The 20,294-nt window shown below is 51.6% G+C and overlaps 1 protein-coding gene and 1 pseudogene across 2 annotated transcripts; one reads left to right on the top strand and one right to left on the bottom strand.

The window, feature by feature from the left end:
* Positions 1-1,227: 1,227 nt before the first annotated feature.
* On the bottom strand, positions 1,228-15,240 carry LOC144159090 (tubulin beta-1 chain-like; annotated as a pseudogene). The gene is made up of 7 exons (XR_013320240.1): positions 15,096-15,240; positions 10,063-10,171; positions 9,742-9,793; positions 8,756-9,151; positions 7,789-7,989; positions 1,936-2,168; positions 1,228-1,429 (listed from the first exon to the last, which is right to left on the bottom strand). The product of XR_013320240.1 is annotated as a tubulin beta-1 chain-like (transcript).
* Positions 15,241-18,725: 3,485 nt separating this feature from the next.
* LOC144159083 (uncharacterized) lies at positions 18,726-19,064 on the top strand. Its single transcript, XM_077690356.1, has one exon. The coding sequence runs from the start codon at positions 18,726-18,728 to the stop codon at positions 19,062-19,064; it is 339 nt and encodes a 112-aa protein (XP_077546482.1).
* Positions 19,065-20,294: the final 1,230 nt, after the last annotated feature.

Raw genomic sequence — 20,294 nt, 5'->3', positions numbered from 1 at the left:
GAACACTTTTGCTAGACCACACGCCCCGTCTACCAAGGCTAATGAGATATTGCTCATTTGCCTGTGCTTGTCATTCAGTGTCGATGGCACCAGGCGTGAAGAAGATTGCAAGTGCCATTCGAGTCCCACGCAGCAGGACCGACTGCTCCTCTCTGCAGTAGTTCCCACTCAGTGTTTTTGGGAAGGCTTTTGGATAGGAGATAGTAGAGGCAGCAACTGTTGGACATTTTCTTGAAAAAAGCAAGACGGTATGGCAAAACCAAGCTGCTTCCTGCTACGAATAAACACGCCGCTGTGCTTCAAGCTTCGTGCAGCGCTCTTCTGCTTGAGGTGAAGCCTCCATTACGTGCGGCTTTCCAGTGGGCGCCTGTGCGTTGGTGACTCAGGCTTTCAGCGACCGGATCCCTCAACACGCCGCAACGCGCCTGGGAAAGGCCGGATCGCTGGCGCCTCGCTATCTACGTGATTCAAACTTCGGCAGCGGCAAACGCTACGTGTGGCTACATGCCCGAAAGACGCGGACACCGTTGCAGAGACCTCTCTCCCCCTATCTCGGATTAACCGTGCGCCGCTACTACCGACCCCTCACGTGGGTAGAACGTCGTGTGTGAGTCTGCGCCATGTCGCGTCGTGTGCAAAAACCAGAGGGAAGGCTTGCCTGACCGTTAGCGCTTTGAGTATAAATATGAGCCCGAAGCGCGAAATTTCATCCTGGTGAAGCAGTGAATCAATGATGTCGCTCTGCTCGTGTCCTGTACTGTAACCTCGCCCGTCAGGACATTGTTCTTGTCTTGCCTCGGCTTATCTCTCGCCATGCACTAAACCAGTTAAGTTTGCCTTCGGCTTCTTGTCATCTTCAAGGCAGTAACATTTGGTAGCCGCTCGCTTCACCATGCTACCGTAACACGCATGTCGGAGGCGACAGAGCTCGGATCGGGGACGCTTGCCCGAATGCAACACTCCACACCCAATGGTTGTAGCTCAATGCTACCAGTTTGTAATGTGCATGCGCAAAATGGGACTGCGTGACGTGCTGGGAAAACAGTTTATTGGGAAAAGAAGAGGCTAGGTGAGGAAAAAAAAAGGCAGAAGAGGACTTCAAAAAAGTAAGCCCAGGGAATGCAAACACACTAGGAAAAGAAAGTGGAACGAGGTAGACAACAGCAAAGTAATTAAAATCCCGACACTGAGACACCAATGCTCGGAAAATTGAGAACGCGGATACTCTCAGGCGTTGAACTCGTCCTCGTGCACATCCTCAGACTCTCCGTCTTCGTCGGCATTCGCCTCCTGATTCTGTCAACAGTTCTGAGCGTGTGGTGGTACTCGGAGACCAGGTCGTTGATGTTGGACTCGGCTTCGGTGAACTCCATCTCGTCCATGCCTTCTCCGGTGTACCAGTGGAAAAAGGCCTTGCGCCGGAACATGGCTGCGCAGAGAAAACACAGAACGGAAGGAAAACGGGTTACAAGCTTCAATCAAGTACTGAGTAAACACTTGAGTCAAGTCCCACACGAAAAAAAAAAAAAAGAACCAGAGCGGTCTCTGAAAGGTACACTAATACTGCAATTGAATCGCCACGTGGTCAAAATTTAACTAAGGCACCCCTCATAGTACCAGTGTAGATTCGGGCGGGTAAAACCCGAGGATTTGAGACTAGTGTTGGGGGCAAGCGTATTTCAAAGGCATGCCTCGAGAACTAATTACGTGTGGATGCGTAGAATTTATTGGGCTGCTACCAGACGTTCTGGCTGTTACATGAAGCATACGAATTCGCACGTGTACAGGCGTTGCCCAAACCAGTTATGCTAAACACTTTACAGAAACGCTGGGTGAAATTTTAGAAATGACAACACCTATGCGCACTAGCCTAAGTTTCATACACCACGTAGCCACGTTTAGTTAGGAGTCTATCCAAAGGAATCTAAGACGTACTAGTGAACCGATTAGAGATGCGCTTGAAGAGCTCTTGAATGCAGTGCTGTTGCCGATGAAGGTGGCAGACATCTTCAGACCGGGAGGCGGAAATATCGCATACTGCAGTCTTGACATTGTTGGGGATCCACTCCACGAAGTGGGAGGAATTCTTGTTCTGGACGTTTAGCATTTGTTAGTCCACTTCCCGCATGGACACATGGCCACGGAAGATAACCGTCACGGTGAGATACTATTTTGATCACAGTTGGAGTGAACATGGAAGCGCGTGTCATACCGACGCGAGAGCAGCCTGCCGGCGTTCCGAGTAACTTCGCAAGCATGCGCAGTTCATTTGCAACGAGGCTATGCGTTTATCGCGTGCATCACGTCGCCATGACGCTCGCTTGTCGTCTGCTCTCTGCTCTTTGGCCGTGTGAGCTAAGCAATTCGCTGATTAGTGAAACTATTGCTAGTGGGCTACGTTGAAGGGCTCGCTCGTTTCATTGTAATTAACAGTCACGCAGGGAATGTGTCGGTAAAAACAAGTTTTATTTGCTGCAAGCAAGGAGAAAACTATCGACCTTTCCCTGGATCTTTATACCCCCAAGAAAACAAAATGCTCTCATTAGTTTGCAAAGGCCGCACTTCTGATTAGTAGCGTGGCATTTCTCCGAAAAAGCCTGGGGAATGAAATTGCTGTGCTTTTTGTTGTGTTTATTCACCTAGCTTTTTCGGAGAAATCCCGGGCTACTAATCACAAATGTGACCTTTGCCATAATATGAAAACACTTTGTTGTCTTGAGGGAAAAAGATCTAGGAAAAGATTGATGGTTTTCTCCTTGTTTGCAGAAAATAAAACTATTTTTTACCGGCACATTCAGTGTGTGACTGTTAATTACACTGAAATGGGCGAGCCGTTCAAAGCAACCAGCTACCGATAGTTCCGCCACTCAGTGGATTGCTTGGCTCACGCAACCAAAGAGCAGAGAGCAGAAGACAGGCAAACATCTTGGTGACGTATCGTATGCGCGCGATAAACACACAGCCTCGTTGCAAAAGAAACTGCTCATGCATGCCAAGTCACCCGGAACGCCGGGAGGCTGCTGCCCCGTATGGAATGACACGCGCTCCCGTGTTCGCCCCAACTGTGATCCAGATAGTACCTGCCATGTCCTGGGTCGCAGACTACCATTATGTTCTTGGCGTCGAACATTTGTTGGGTGAGCTCGGGAACTGACAGCGCCCGGTACTGCTGCGAGCCCCTGTCAGTCAGCGGAGCGAAGCCAGGCATGGAGTGGAGATGCGGGAAGGGGACCATGGTCACCGCCAGCTTGCGGAAGTCAGCGTTGGGCTGTCTGGGGAACCTGCGTGCCTTACAAGGGAAGGAGTCAAAGGTAACTTGGCAGCCATTCCAAAAGAAAAAAAAATACAACTATGACTAAACAAGCAAACGTCTTGGTGACGTGATTCTCGCGATGAACACATAGCCTCGTTGCAAACGAACTGCGCATGTGTGCCTAGTTAGCCGGAACGCCGGCAGGCTGCTCCCGCGTACGGAATGACACGCGCTCCCGTGTTCACCCCAACTATGATCTAGATAGTACCTGCCATGTCCTGGGTTGCAGGCCACCATTATGTTCTTGGCGTCGAACATTTGTTGGGTGAGCTCGGGAACTGACAGCGCCCGGTACTGCTGCGAGCCCCTGTCAGTCAGCGGAGCGAAGCCAGGCATGGAGTGGAGATGCGGGAAGGGACCATAGTCACCGCCAGCTTGCGGAAGTCAGCGTTGGGCTGTCCGGGGAACCTGCGTGCCTTACAAGGGAAGGAGTCAAAGGTAACTTTGCAGCCATTCCAAAAGAAAAAACAATACAACTATGACTAGACAAGCAAACGTCTTGGTGACGTGATTCTCGCGATGAACACATAGCCTCGTTGCAAACGAACTGCGCATGTGTGCCTAGTTAGCCGGAACGCCGGCAGGCTGCTCCCGCGTACGGAATGACACGCGCTCCCGTGTTCACCCCAACTGTGATCTAGATAGTACCTGCCATGTCCTGGGTCGCAGGCCACCATTATGTTCTTGGCGTCGAGCATTTGTTGGGTGAGCTCGGGAACTGACAGCGCCCGGTACTGCTGCGAGCCCCTGTCAGTCAGCGGAGCGAAGCCAGGCATGGAGTGGAGATGCGGGAAGGGACCATAGTCACCGCCAGCTTGCGGAAGTCAGCGTTGGGCTGTCCGGGGAACCTGCGTGCCTTACAAGGGAAGGAGTCAAAGGTAACTTTGCAGCCATTCCAAAAGAGGAGGAGGAGGAATGCCTTTATTATCAGAGGGGGCATGAATGCCCTGTTGGGGAAGGAAAGGGACATGAAGGAAGGGAGGGAATAATCGAAAAAAAGAACAATGTTCAAGGTTCAATCACCTTAAATGGTGGATACCATTTTAAAGTCCGTGAAAATATAGTTCGCAGAAACCGTGAAGAGATAGGTGCGACAATTTTTAGAGGTGTCGGTCCAGGTTATTACACCAGCTTGTAAAGACCACTGGTTAGTGCGTATTCAATAACTTTCTCAAGTACTGAGGGGTCCTCTCGAACGCGTTGCAGGTGCGAAAAAAAATGCAACTATGACTAGACAAGCAAACGTCTTGGTGACGTGATTCTCGCGATGAACACGTAGCCTCGTTGCAAACGAACTGCGCATGTGTGCCTAGTTAGCCGGAACGCTGGCAGGCTGCTCCCGCGTACGGAATGACACGCGCTCCCGTGTTCACCCCAACTGTGATCTAGATAGTACCTGCCATGTCCTGGGTCGCAGGCCACCATTATGTTCTTGGCGTCGAACATTTGTTGGGTGAGCTCGGGAACTGACAGCGCCCGGTACTGCTGCGAGACCTTGTCAGTCAGCGGAGCGAAGCCAGGCATGGAGTGGAGATGCGGGAAGGGGACCATGGTCACCGCCAGCTTGCGGAAGTCAGCGTTGGGCTGTCTGGGGAACGTGCGTGCCTTACAAGGGAAGGAGTCAAAGGTAACTTTGCAGCCATTGCAAAAGAAAAAAAAATACAACTATGACTAGGCAAGCGAACGTCTTGGTGACGTGATTCTCGCGATTAACACATAGCCTCGTTGCAAACGAACTGCGCATGTGTGCCTAGTTAGCCGGAACGCCGGCAGGCTGCTCCCGCGTACGAAATGAAACACGCTCCCGTGTTCACCCCAACTGTGATGAAGATAGTACCTGCCATGTCCTGGGTCGCAGGCCACCATTATGTTCTTGGCGTCGAACATTTGTTGGGTGAGCTCGGGAACTGACAGCGCCCGGTACTGCTGCGAGCCCCTGTCAGTCAGCGAAGCGGAGCCAGGAATGGAGTGGAGACGCGGGAAGGGGACCATGGTCACCGCCAGCTTGCGGAAGTCAGCGTTGGGCTGTCTGGGGAACCTGCGTGCCTTACAAGGGAAGGAGTCAAAGGTAACTTTGCAGCCATTGCAAAAGAAAAAAATGCAACTATGACTAGGCAAGCGAACGTCTTGGTGACGTGATTCTCGCGATGAACACATAGCCTCGTTGCAAACGAACTGCGCATGTGTGCCTAGTTAGCCGGAACGCCGGCAGGCTGCTCCCGCGTACGGAATGACACGCGCTCCCGTGTTCACCCCAACTGTGATCTAGATAGTACCTGCCATGTCCTGGGTCGCAGGCCACCATTATGTTCTTGGCGTCGAACATTTGTTGGGTGAGCTCGGGAACTGACAGCGCCCGGTACTGCTGCGAGCCCCTGTCAGTCAGCGGAGCGAAGCCAGGCATGGAGTAGAGATGCGGGAAGGGGACCATGGTCACCGCCAGCTTGCGGAAGTCAGCGTTGGGCTGTCCGGGGAACCTGCGTGCCTTACAAGGGAAGGAGTCAAAGGTAACTTTGCAACCATTCCAAAAGAAAAAAAAATACAACTATGACTAGGCAAGCGAATGTCTTGGTGACGTGATTCTCGCGATGAACACATAGCCTCGTTGCAAACGAACTGCGCATGTGTGCCTAGTTAGCCGGAACGCCGGCAGGCTGCTCCCGCGTACGGAATGACACGCGCTCCCCTGTTCACCCCAACTGTGATCTAGATAGTACCTGCCATGTCCTGGGTCGCAGGCCAACATTATGTTCTTGGCGTCGAACATTTGTTGGGTGAGCTCGGGAACTGACAGCGCCCGGTACTGCTGCGAGCCCCTGTCAGTCAGCGGAGCGAAGCCAGGCATGGAGTGTAGATGCGGGAAGGGGTCCATGGTCACCGCCAGCTTGCGGAAGTCAGCGTTGGGCTGTCCGGGGAACCTGCGTGCCTTACAAGGGAAGGAGTCAAAGGTAACTTTGCAACCATTCCAAAAGAAAAAAATGCAACTATGACTAGGCAAGCGAACGTCTTGGTGACGTGATTCTCGCGATGAACACATAGCCTCGTTGCAAACGAACTGCGCATGTGTGCCTAGTTAGCCGGAACGCCGGCAGGCTGCTCCCGCGTACGGAATGACACGCGCTCCCGTGTTCACCCCAACTGTGATCTAGATAGTACCTGCCATGTCCTGGGTCGCAGGCCACCATTATGTTCTTGGCGTCGAACATTTGTTGGGTGAGCTCGGGAACTGACAGCGCCCGGTACTGCTGCGAGCCCCTGTCAGTCAGCGGAGCGAAGCCAGGCATGGAGTAGAGATGCGGGAAGGGGACCATGGTCACCGCCAGCTTGCGGAAGTCAGCGTTGGGCTGTCCGGGGAACCTGCGTGCCTTACAAGGGAAGGAGTCAAAGGTAACTTTGCAACCATTCCAAAAGAAAAAAAAATACAACTATGACTAGGCAAGCGAATGTCTTGGTGACGTGATTCTCGCGATGAACACATAGCCTCGTTGCAAACGAACTGCGCATGTGTGCCTAGTTAGCCGGAACGCCGGCAGGCTGCTCCCGCGTACGGAATGACACGCGCTCCCCTGTTCACCCCAACTGTGATCTAGATAGTACCTGCCATGTCCTGGGTCGCAGGCCAACATTATGTTCTTGGCGTCGAACATTTGTTGGGTGAGCTCGGGAACTGACAGCGCCCGGTACTGCTGCGAGCCCCTGTCAGTCAGCGGAGCGAAGCCAGGCATGGAGTGTAGATGCGGGAAGGGGTCCATGGTCACCGCCAGCTTGCGGAAGTCAGCGTTGGGCTGTCCGGGGAACCTGCGTGCCTTACAAGGGAAGGAGTCAAAGGTAACTTTGCAACCATTCCAAAAGAAAAAAATGCAACTATGACTAGGCAAGCGAACGTCTTGGTGACGTGATTCTCGCGATGAACACATAGCCTCGTTGCAAACGAACTGCGCATGTGTGCCTAGTTAGCCGGAACGCCGGCAGGCTGCTCCCGCGTACGGAATGACACGCGCTCCCGTGTTCACCCCAACTGTGATCTAGATAGTACCTGCCATGTCCTGGGTCGCAGGCCACCATTATGTTCTTGGCGTCGAACATTTGTTGGGTGAGCTCGGGAACTGACAGCGCCCGGTACTGCTGCGAGCCCCTGTCAGTCAGCGGAGCGAAGCCAGGCATGGAGTGTAGACGCGGAAAGGGGACCATGGTCACCGCCAGCTTGCGGAAGTCAGCGTTGGGCTGTCTGGGGAACCTGCGTGCCTTACAAGGGAAGGAGTCAAAGGTAACTTTGCAGCCATTGCAAAAGAAAAAAATGCAACTATGACTAGGCAAGCGAACGTCTTGGTGACGTGATTCTCGCGATGAACACATAGCCTCGTTGCAAACGAACTGCGCATGTGTGCCTAGTTAGCCGGAACGCCGGCAGGCTGCTCCCGCGTACGGAATGACACGCGCTCCCGTGTTCACCCCAACTGTGATCTAGATAGTACCTGCCATGTCCTGGGTCGCAGGCCACCATTATGTTCTTGGCGTCGAACATTTGTTGGGTGAGCTCGGGAACTGACAGCGCCCGGTACTGCTGCGAGCCCCTGTCAGTCAGCGGAGCGAAGCCAGGCATGGAGTGTAGACGCGGGAAGGGGACCATGGTCACCGCCAGCTTGCGGAAGTCAGCGTTGGGCTGTCTGGGGAACCTGCGTGCCTTACAAGGGAAGGAGTCAAAGGTAACTTTGCAGCCATTGCAAAAGAAAAAAATGCAACTATGACTAGGCAAGCGAACGTCTTGGTGACGTGATTCTCGCGATGAACACATAGCCTCGTTGCAAACGAACTGCGCATGTGTGCCTAGTTAGCCGGAACGCCGGCAGGCTGCTCCCGCGTACGGAATGACACGCGCTCCCGTGTTCACCCCAACTGTGATCTAGATAGTACCTGCCATGTCCTGGGTCGCAGGCCAACATTATGTTCTTGGCGTCGAACATTTGTTGGGTGAGCTCGGGAACTGACAGCGCCCGGTACTGCTGCGAGCCCCTGTCAGTCAGCGGAGCGAAGCCAGGCATGGAGTGTAGATGCGGGAAGGGGTCCATGGTCACCGCCAGCTTGCGGAAGTCAGCGTTGGGCTGTCCGGGGAACCTGCGTGCGTTAGAGGGGATTGGATTGGATTGGAAAAACTTCTTTGGGGCCTGCGAATGAAGTGCTATTGCTAGGTCTTTATGACTGGGCCGGAGGCATTACCGCAGATATAGCCGACCCGGCTAGGGGTCCTCCGCTCCCCGTCACCGGGGTCCTCCTGCCTGATCAGCGCCACGATGACTCGCTGAACAGCCTGTGGAAGGAGTCAAACGTAAATTGAAACCATTCTAAAAGAAAAACAAAGCAAGTATAACCGTGCACCAAAGAAATTTATTGTTAAAATAGAAGGGAGAGGAAACAAATGATAGCCTCAATATGGGGACCCACCTGTGGCAAGGGGTGGCACCCAACATGGTGATCGAGTCAAGGTGGTTCAGGTCCCCGTAAGGGGGTGTGGTCAGCTTCAGCGTACCAAAGCAGATGTCTTAGAGGGCCTCATTGTCGATGGAGAGGGTCTGTTCCGTGTTCTCCACCAGCTGGGGCACCGACAGGGTAGCGTTGTAGGCCTTCACCACTGTGTCCGATACCTTGGGAGAGGGTAAGCGAACGACGGTGGAACTGTTTATGATGCGGTCTGGGTACTCTTTACGGATCTTCAAGCTGAGCTGGAATCCCCGCAGGCATTTGAACGGCTCTGCCTCCCTGTGCACTCGGTCGAGGACAGAGTCCACCAGCTCCGCTCCCTTATTATAGTGGCTCTTAGCCCAGTTGTTAAAGGCACCGCTCTAGCCTGAAAGGAATAGATATGCCATAAGAAGGCACTGCAGATGAGGCGCAGCAGTACCGGCAAACCGCAAGGTACAGGAGGGCTTCGATACGGCACGTAAAAGCTTAAGAGCGATTGCCTAAGCCGCAAGGATACTCTTTTAAACAAATGATGATTGATTGTAGAGTTTAACGCACCGACGCAACGCAGGCGATGAGGCGCACCGTAATGGAGGGCTCCAGATTAATTTTTACCCACCGGGGATCTTTAACGTGCGCCAAAATCTCGTACACACGGGCGTTTTTGCTTTTGCTTCCATCAGAAAAGCGGCCACCGCGGCCGGGAATCGAACCCGCGACCTCGTGCTCAGCAGCGCAACGCCTTCGCCACTTAGCCACCGCAGTGGTTAGTGGAGGCAGACGGTGCGGCATGCGTCGAACGCTGATTGATTGTGGGATTTAACGCGCCGACACAACGCAGGCGATGAGGCGCGCCGTAGTGGAGGGCTCCGGATTAATTTTGACCAGCTGGGGATCTTTCGTGTTATTCTTTCGCTCCTGGGGATCTTTCGCTCCGTTATTCGTGTTTCTTTTAATTGCCCTTGTACATTGTGCCTGGCTCGAAGTCTACCAGTACTGCTCGCGGCACGTTTTAGGCTCCTGCAACAAGGCAGCAGATGCACGGTCGGTTCAAAAGCACACAGGAACTTGCTACAAATACTGCGAAGGTGAAAATGATTCGTAATGACTGTATAAATTAAACTGGACCAGACACAAAATCCTTACACCGAGGAGTCCAGTACAGTCAGGTTCGAAATACTTTAGGTCCTTTAGACCCCCGACATGACATGGCTTGACTTCGGTAAAGTTCTATTTGAGGGACCTGTCACACTGGTCAAGAGGACATTGCAGAAGGTGTATGTGCTTACCGGAGGCTTCATTGCAGTATACGTTGATGCGTTCGAGCTGGTGGTCCGAGTCTCCGTAGCAGCGGCCGGTGGGGTCGATGCCATGCTCGTCAGATTTCACCTCCCAGAACTGCGCATAGAGAGAAGGGCGGGGAAAGGGACAAGTTCGTATGGAAACGTAAAGGTGGCTCAAATTATGCAACATATTGTAAGAAGAGAACTAAGAGGAAGCTAAATAAAATCTAGCCGACTGCAGCACACATGGAAGAGTCAGACTACAGTGACAAGTATGAACCTTGCAAACACAGCCCGCAACCGTTTAGAACTTTGAGGGCCGTGGGACAACGCACGGGATAGCAGAGGACCCCGGCTAGCTTCGCTAGAGATAGTGCTATGTGCGCCGTACACTAGCCCCAGCGGAATCCGAAAATTCGCGCTCGGGTTTGGTTCTCACATGCGGTAGACAGACTCCGGCTTTCCAAAGTGAGGCTTTATTGCCTGGCAAATACAGGGAATAAACCAGACAACACGGCTCTCGCTTGCGGGGAGACAGTGGGTCCGTTCGCTCTCTCAAGCCGCGGGACTCAGAGCTCGATATCTGTCATCGCATTCGCGGGAGCAAGGCAGGCATCCCTTGCGACCGGTGAGAACGGAATCTCTTAACAGAGTCCCCGTGGAGCCAACATGGTCCACGGGGACTCTGCACCGTCCCCGCGGCATTCGGAGTAGGCACTACTGAGCTTACCGATTCCGACCAAATCGCCAAGTCGACTCCCGACGGAGCGCTCGCGCTTCCCACCAACTAGATCCATTAGATTTAGTGGCCCTGCCGCAAACGCGATTCCTGCACGTCGGCTTTGAGGGAGAGGAGGTCTTCCCCTGGCCCAGGAGAGGGTTGCGCGATGAAAGGCAACAAGGTGGTCCTCCTTCCTCCACGCCGCCGCGCAAGCGCTCACTGCGAGCCGGTTGGGGTCTCAAAGCGTGGGGTCACGAAGAGGTCGCGACTCACGTGACTTGCCGGCTGCCCAAAATGGCGGCTCCCAGCTCGTCAAAACATGTGCAGACGAGGCGTAGGGAAACAAGGGTCCCCAGAGGTTCCCCCAATAGTGCACCAGAGAAACCGCAGCTATGCAACTCAGAGCTGTAGAAGTGTAGAATTATCATTAATTTAGGCATTACAAATAAGTGTCACAACAAAAAAATTCTCGAATGCTTTAAACGTGGGAGCCAAAAACTCAGACAATTCGTGCAAGTGGGTGTGGTATACCCAGTGGTCGTAGAAAAACGGATGGAACGTGACGCATGCGCTGAAATGTCACAACCTGGCGGGTCATGCCGTTCGAAATCATCACTCTAGAAACACATGAAGTGCACGAGCTGCACTCAATGAATAAAAACCGCCCGCAGCGAGGTGGCACAGCAGGGCAGTTTGCTGGAAAATATTACTACGATCCAATTTGTAGGGTAAAAAAAAACCAATTGGTAAACAAAAAACGGTGAGCAAACTGTGTTACTGCCGAGTGCAGTATACAAAAAAGTGCAGTTCAACAGCGTTAAATAAGACAATAAGGCGAGGGAGTTAATCAAAGAGGCTGTTACAGTTTGCGAAAAGTAAAAGGACTAGTTCTTCTGGTCAGCATAATACACGAGGGCAAGGCATTGTTGGAATTTGGAAAACCGCACCCATGTACTGCATGCACGCATTAGAAAGGCGCCGCTGAGGCACTCCAAAGATAAAGTAAAAAAATGTCACTATATCCGACGCAAGAAATCTAACTACCACTGCCCCACGAAGTCACATGGTACACGCAAAAAAAAAAAAGAAAAGAAAATGAACACGCGGCAAAAGGGAGCTTCATTCGTACGAGCGAACACGTGCCCAACTTTGCGCCCAACGGCCGATGACAGCAAAAACAAGAAGCGAAAGTTGAATAGCCGAGCACGTACGCTGCAACTTGCGTGCGGAGCCAGGTAAAGTAATTCGCAAACCGACACTTGATTGACGCGAGATGCACAAGGAATGCCGGAGGCTGCAATATAAACACAAATATTTATGAAGCGATAACAGCAGTAGCGAACGCCCATGAGACACTGAAAAATGCGAATGAGGGCACGGTCAAGTCAGGGCAATTCGAATGGCTCACAAACGTCGGCTTACACGTGAGCACCAACCTTACTGTGACAAAGACGACGCAGATAAAGTAACCGAGACAGCAGAACTTCGAATAAAAAGACTGCGCGCCACCAAACCCGCGCAAAGCGCGCTGCAAAGGCTGTCCAAGGGCCCCGACTGCACAAATTGCCGGCAATTCGCCCATGTTTTTTTGCGTAAGCACGACGTAAACAATCAGTGACGTACTGCACCTATAGCTATGACGACATGCAGTGTAATTTGACGAGTCACTCATAAAGATCGCTACCAAGGTATCAAATATTGTGCAAGAAAGATATAAAAACACTTGACATGTACTATAACAATTAAGACGGTAGCTGAGGCTGACAAGAAAAACACATTTCTGGAGGTCAAATTTGGCGTGAACACCACAAGGCGATCGAGTAACCTTGATCAAAAAGCGAGCGAAAGGCGGATGTCGAGCTAAAGAACATCACACAATTTTTTTACCGTATCTATTTATTTCTTTCAATCGCTTTTAGTAATATAGCTGGGCTCTCTGCTTCAATGCAAGCTTTGTTGCGTTATCACCTTCCCTGCCGCCACCGCCGCAACGCCATCGTCTGCTGCTGTTACAAGTTTATGGCGTGATCACAGAAAAAGACGGCCGCGACCATCGCCTCTATGACACATAATAGCCGCGAAGCGCTACGCCTGATAACCGCGGAGCGCACCGATGTGGCCGATTCACTCATTCGTCAAGCTCGACTTCAATCAGCGCTGTAATGAACCAAATAGTCACTTCGATCGATCGAGTTCGATCATGTGACCCAACAGCTTACTAGCACGAGTGTGGACAAATGCCATGCTTTGGGTTCTCTTTGTCATGAAGTAGAGTTCCTCTATATAGCTATATACAGGAACTCTATCATGGAGAGGCTTGTACTGCCCCCTTATGTTGCGGTTACGCCAAACAAATAATTTTTATTTTATTGCCAAACATAAAAGCAAAATACTGCACGTTATTTGTGTGCTGCATGATCGCTGACTTGGAAGCAGTTGAAAATATAATTTGTTTCGGTAGGAAACATGCTTTAAACAGCGCGCATGCGAAACTGCGCCTGCTGCAAATTGCCGCACATTTCTCGGCGCCGTAAGCCGGGGCAATTTTTTGCCCTATTTTGCTTGATTTTTGCGACAAAAACAGCCGCCATTTTCAAGCTGTTACGTAGCATTACGTCACTTTTACGCAGCTGAAGTTGCCAATGCATGACTTAATCGTTCCCGCCAACTGTTTAAATTACGTCACGCCTTCTCAGCCAATCACAGAGGGGGTGTGTATTACAAACAGTATTGTTGTTGAATAGCAAAGACAGGCTTACGTTGTCATGTCCGCTGCATTTAGCCTGGTTTTTCATTGCCGGCCAAGAATTATGCGGCTTTAGTAACGAGAAATAAGGCAAACTTTAGAACTGGTGTCCGTAAACGACATGAAATGTCAAAATGACGACAGCACACACAACCGCTTTGTCAACCGGAAGCACGTGACCAAAAGTGAAAGCCAATCAGAAAAGGCTTCCGGCAAATTGCCAGAATTGCCGGCAATTTGTGCAGTCGAGAATAGGGCCCCCTAGAGCCACTAGATTTAGTGGCTCTAGGGCCCCCTTGGGCTGTCCCTGCCGTGAGACGGCGTTGACTGCAGCAATCGAAATCGGACCCGCCGCGGTGGCTCAGTGGCTAAGGCGTTGAGCTGCTGAGCACGAGGACGCGGGTTCCATTCCCGGCCGCGGGCGGTGGCTGCTTTTCTGATGGAAGCGAAAAGCAAAAATGCCCGTGTGTACGAGATTTCGGCGCACGTTAAAGATACCCCAGTGGTTAACAATAATCCGAAGCCTTCCGCTACGTCGTGCCTAATCGCCTGCGTTGCTTCGGGGCGTTAAATCCTACAATCAATCGAACAATCGGAATCGATTTATCGCTCCGGCATTGCTAACGGGCGTGGCAACTACATTTTACAGCAGAACTGTATACATCTACCCCCCAACGGTTTCATCGCCATGGGCAAACACAATCTCCGTGGGCAAAAACGCCGAGACCTAAGACACCGAGCGCATGCGTCAGGCTGATCAGGCATACAGCATTGAGCTCATATTTCGTTTACGGAAGCCACAGAACAAGCATCGCAACCGCATTATGGATGATAAGGCGCTTGCGAACAATGGGACCGCATGCGCAATAAGCACTGGCTGCGACGGCCTTCGTCTGGTAGGCTCTTCTAGAAGCTCAGTGCTACCCCGAATCGTTTCCTTCTCTTACCATACTTCTCGTCATCTTTGTTCAAGAGAAAGCCCGTTGCGCCAATGCTTCGCAAATCACTAAGAAACGCACATTTGCTCGTAGAATGCTTGGGCTGCTGCTTTTAGCGATTTTCAGTTGCCCTCTTTGCACCGTTAGCGGCTGTGCCGCAGGCAGTTCGAGTAACGAAGGAAAGAATCCGGGGCAGCGTTCTGCTCTTGGAGCAACCTAGCAGACGACGGCCTCCGCTACAGTCCTTTGGCGGATTAGACAATTCTCGCAGAATTTGCGGTATCGCTTCGTTACACAGCGCGGATCCACAGCATGGTGAACGCTCCCTTGATATTGATAAAAATTTGGGCGGTTGTACATCCACTTTCGCTGGGCGGGGTGGCGACAAATTCCCCCCTTCCCCCCCCCCCCACCCCCCTCTTTGCAACGCGTGGCAAGAAATAAATTCGTGCTTACAGGCGACCCAGAAAAACATGCGCTCGGCAGCTAAACTAAGGTCCCAGCAATGACAGCTGATCCCACAGAGGAAACGTAGTCGCTAGCGCGAATCTGACAATGGGTTAGGCCTAACAGCGCCGCCTAACGCTTACTCGGAAGAGCTCCGGAAATTCGGCACAAAATCGGGCGATCTTACCTCGGAGCCAATCTCGTTTCCGGACTGGCCGGCCTGAATGTGCACGATTTCGCGCATCTTCGACCAGGTAGACCGCAGAAGCCGACGAAAGACACGAAGACTTGCAGCGACGAGCCCATCGCCAAGCAGCAGCTCACGGGATGCGAGAGCGGCGGTCAGAATGACTGACGTGACCAAATTGGGCGTGCTTTTATTATTCAACACGCGCGTCTGCAGCCAATGGGAGCGGGCCACTGCCTGCGATATGATTGGCGACTTTTGTCACATTACTACTACTGCTGAATTCCTTCAACTTGATGATGATGACGATGCCCTTGAAGTGGGTCGCACGTACCCAGCAGGGGATAGGCACGGGCGAAAGTGTTTACTGCCCCTGTTGGAACTTAAAGGAGGAGGAGGCAGAATAAACGTTTATTTAAAAAAAAACGGTCATTGCAGTCCTGGTCGGCTTCCTCAGTCCAAGAAGCCGTCCGTGCCTCCCTGGTTGTTCGCCAGAGCTGGACACCCAGGGTCGAGTTAGACAGCAGGGCCTGCCACGGTGGTTGAGGTGTTGGTGTGTTAGGTATTTATTGTCTCTGTGTCTTCAGTTGCTGGGACTGAAAAGCGGTGGCCGGGACTCGGGAGTGCTAGGCGTATGTGCCCGCGGGCTGCGGCGTGGGCCGCTTCATTCCCAGTGGATTAAAAAAATTTCTCGAGACACGTAAGCCAGCTTACGCGTTTTGAAGGCGAAAGCCTGACGATACTTATTAAGAACTTCATTACTGCGATATCGTATTTTCGTCTCTTTTCTCGGTTTCGTTTCTTCGTCGTATCGCTTCGACCCGCTGATGTAATGATGATGATTCCTCTATGTTGTTGGACGTACCCACAAGGGGGGGAAAGGTCAGGGCTAAATCACTGATCGTCTTCGATGGGACTTCAAACTATTAATTTATTTCCAGAATAACGAGACCGTGAAATGATAGTCCCCATGATTGAAATCCAAATTATCCGTTAATTATGCATGCTCTAGCAATTCAAGCGACCTCTAACGGGGAGGTAAAATTGAATGCAATTATATATTTATGTGCCTGTTTGCCTACCATAAATTTGTTTCCCAATAGATAGGTGGGACCGAAAGGGTCAACCGCATACGCGCATTTGGCTCCTTCAAACACAGCAGTCTAGGTGCTGAGAAGCGACGACAGGTGAGAGAAAAATGTTCGACTGATTCGGGGACCTGGCACCGCACACATAGTTCCGTAGGGGAAAGCCCTTTTCTAAGCAGATAGAAATGTAGCCTCGGAATCATGCAGCGGAGCTCGGCGGAGGTCACTTCGCCTTGCCACGAACTACAAAGACGAGTATTCTGTTGTGACGGATTCAAAAGTCTCAGAAGACGAGAAAAAACACCTCCCAAAAACGGAAGAATGAACAAAACCGAACGCGCGCGTCAACTTGGGGCTGCCAATTAGGACGACCGGCAGCGGACTCCGCGCGCGGAGTTTTAGGGGCGGGGCTCGGGCTGTCGGCGTCTTAAGTCGTCATCATCGTAACCGTCGTGTCATATTGTCACGGTACTAAAACACTGGGACACTCATTTACGCGTCGCGCTAGAACGTAACGCGTATTAAAAAAACAACGGGACACTCGTTTAGGCCTCGCGCTGGAACGCTTTGTGCTTCAACGATACAAGACTTTTACAGGAAACCTGCATAGCTCCATCCCCGAACGGTTTCATCTCCGTTGGTAAAAACGCCAAGACGCCAAGAGTACACTTCTACACTGCATGCTTCGCCCCTCCTCCTCCTTCACGTTATTGGAGATGGATTCATTATTTAAAATGCCCCCCCACCCCCCTTCCCCCGTGTTCTTTCTTTTTTAGTTTTATATCGCTCGTTTCACCGCGGAACGTAGCTCCCCTCTTCACTTCGCAAGAAGGGACAGCAGCGGCGGACAGCCGGGGGCATTTGGTTCGTTGAAAGCATGCAGAACAGATCGCTGTAATTTTCTGTGCTGATCTCTAAAGAACTGTTGTTTTTAAAGACGATAGTCTTTCTTGGGCTACTTGAACGAGAAAATTTTGGTCTGTCTGTCTGTCTGTCTGTCTGTCTGTCTGTCTGTCTGTCTGTCTGTCTGTCTGTCTGTCTGTCTGTCTGTCTGTCTGTCTGTCTGTCTGTCTGTCTGTCTGTCTGTCTGTCTGTCTGTAACGTTATTCAGCCACCTGGTTGAAGTGAAACTTAAGCTGCACAATAGGTTTATATACCCACAGCCAAATATAAACCTCTAAGTTCGGTGGCAATGTCAACATACTTGTCAACATTGCTGAACAAGAACAGAACATTATGAAAATATGTGGCAGAAAATCAATACATAAGTGATATTTGCTGTGTTCATTTATAGCAAATTCATGCATGCTTGATTCAAATGAAATACTGCATCTACTGCACAAAAAAAAAATTACTTCGTCGCCTGGAGTCGCCCGCGCCGCTATACCTTCTAGCGTTATTTTAAGAAATCAAACGGAAACAGTTACGAAAGGTTCAATAGATAGATTCCACGTTCCGCTTGGAACGCACGTAGAGTAGGGCAACGTGGTTCTATAAACGTTGAAGTAGGGCGCCTCGATTCACGCGCGTCCCCGCCATACGGCAGTGCTTGCATCGAGGCCCCCCCGGACTGGAGCAGTGGAACGCGGTAAATTTAAATTGACTTGAGCATACCTCTACCGTGTTTACCTCGGGAGGAGTGTGACGGGACAGGAACAGCATGAGAGGTGAGTGGGAAAGCGAAGGCAGGTATTTACTTGACAAATGTTGGCTGAAGACTATCATCTTTAGTCCACATTTGCAATGAAAGGAGCAGATACGCTGCCAATTTTTTCCTGTGGACTCACCGTGTAGCAGTGTCAGTTGATGGACGACAGTGACGGAAAGCATCGACGCCGACACATCACTACTGCACAATTTTGGTGCCCGAACCCAAGATAGCGAACGGGAAAATCACCGAAATGACCGAGTTCACCGGCGAGCAACAGCGACCGACTCTTCCATTGAAAGTGAACGACGATCTCCATGGAGCTGCAGAAAACGAAGCGAAAGACACTGCGGGCTCAAGTAAGTCGACTTGCTGGTGAGGGTGAAAAGTTGTTACTGCTGCCTGCGCCGAGTGCCGAGGGACATGAAGTGCTCGTCGAACGTCTTGTCATTGAGGCTCAACTGAAAGAAATGAACACGGCAATTGAGCCTTTACTGACCGACGTATTCTGCGGCTTCGTCGTCCTCTGAACTCGTCCTCGTCCTCGAATGAACTCGTCCTCTGCGGCTTCGAAGCCGCAGAGGACGAGTTCATTCATTCCATCAAGTAAAGTGACAAGATCGTAACCTGTGATGGAGGCGAAAAGCAAAAACGCCCGTGTGTACGAGATTTCGGCGCACGATAAAGATCCCCAGGTGGTCAAAATTAATCCGGAGCCCTCCACTACGGCGCGCCTCATCGCCTGCGTTGCGTCGGCGCGTTAAACCCCACAATCAATCAATCAAGATCGTAACCTGCCTGGACAGACTGAAAGGCAGGGTGAAACGAAGCAGCGACAACTCAGGTGGTGGCAACTCCGAACAAAAGCGGACGGCAAGAACAGCAACGGCGGCAATGTTAAAACTCACAAAATTGGAGCTTCTAAAATTTAACGGCAGCCGAAAGAATCGGCAACCATTTTTGGAGCAGTTCGAAACCACCATTCGCAAGAATGCGGACATAGCGCCATCGGAGAAGTTCAACTACCTGAGGGTTGCGCTGATCGGAGATGGAGCAGCGGTGATTGCGGGACTTAGTGACGCCATCGACATCCTGCAGCAGAGGTTTGGAAACCAAGCGGCACTCATTCAAGACCAAGTCGAGAGCCTGATGACCTCGACACCGGTCTCGTCACCACGGAACGCCCGAGCACTGCTCCGTACGTACGACAACGTCAAAGCTCACCTCCGATGACTGAAGGCGTTGGGTTTGGGAGAGGAGCCGTACTGCGCCATGGTGTATCTCGGCCTACGTCGCACCCTTCCAACCGACCTAAGTCTCGACGACAACAGGAAGGTGTCATTGAGGAATGCGGAAGATGCTAGCTCTGAAGGAACATCGATCAGCGATACCAGCTCGGAGACTTAAAGAAGCCTAGGAACCTCAGCATGCTGAGCGACCTTCTGAACTTTCTCCGCATCGAGGTAGAGACCACTGAAAACTCCAGCATCGAGCGACCTGACGAAACCGGTAAGACTCCACCTCACTTTCCTACGCATGAACGTGCCCAGATGGCACAGCAATTTGCTAAGTCCGGAGCGGTTGAGCTGCAGGGCACAGTTAAAGGGATGGAATGCTTTTTGTGCAATTCAAAGGAGCATGGCACGAAGGACTGAAACGAGGAAATTTATCTGACAGAAAAGAAACACTAGTTGCGGCAATAGAGAAGGTGTTGCGGGAGCACGATGCAGCATCATACTGCGAGAATGTGCGCGTGCATACTGAGTTGCGGCAAGTATCACGGCCGACACGCTACCAGCATGTGCGACCCTGATTATACCCCACGTAAACGCACACCTGCCCTATCGAAAGATGCAAAGAAAAAGAAGGATCCAAACCCGTCTGTCACTCTCCAGACTACAGAAAAAGGCAGCGTGAGGCTAGCCGTTCTTCTGCAAACCGCCGTAACACCGTGGGTTGAGACTGGAAGGCAGAGGAGATTTGCGAGGCTAATGTTTGAAAGCGGCAGCCAACGCACCTTCATAACGGGAACGCTGTCACGGGAACTCAGCTGTAAACTCCGGAGATTCTGGTGGTCGGCGTTTTCGGAGGTGAACGTAAAGAACGAACATTTCGGATGGTTCTGGTAACTTTGAGCAGCCGACTCAATAGCACAAAAGTTGAGGTCGACGCTCTCGAAACGCCCAAGATCTGCGAGCACGGCCTTCGCAGCTCCGACGAAAACATACTGTGAACAAGTTAGATGAGATTGGCCTCTCAGTGGGTGACGATTGAAGGGGACATAGCGATCGAGACGTTGATCTGCTGCTAGGATCCGACCACTACTAAACTGCGATGACCGGACGGATCACACACTGACGGAAACTGACTGCAGTGGAATCTGTATTCGGATGGGTGGTCCATGGACGAACGGGGTCATTCTTAGCCAGCATGAATTATTACCAAGCGATCGTGCTGAAGGCA

The sequence above is a fragment of the Haemaphysalis longicornis genome, unplaced genomic scaffold (genome assembly GCF_048455015.1).
Source record: "Haemaphysalis longicornis isolate Haplotype H1 unplaced genomic scaffold, Haemaphysalis longicornis Haplotype H1 scaffold_1, whole genome shotgun sequence".
Classification (NCBI taxonomy): domain Eukaryota; kingdom Metazoa; phylum Arthropoda; class Arachnida; order Ixodida; family Ixodidae; genus Haemaphysalis; species Haemaphysalis longicornis.
Note: the sequence above shows the minus strand (reverse complement) of the source record. Positions and strands in the feature narration are given on the sequence as shown.

Excerpts from the sequence above, each read along its gene's own strand:
- LOC144159083 (XM_077690356.1), top strand. The coding sequence starts at position 18,726 with ATGTTAAAACTCACAAAATTGGAGCTTCTAAAATTTAACGGCAGCCGA.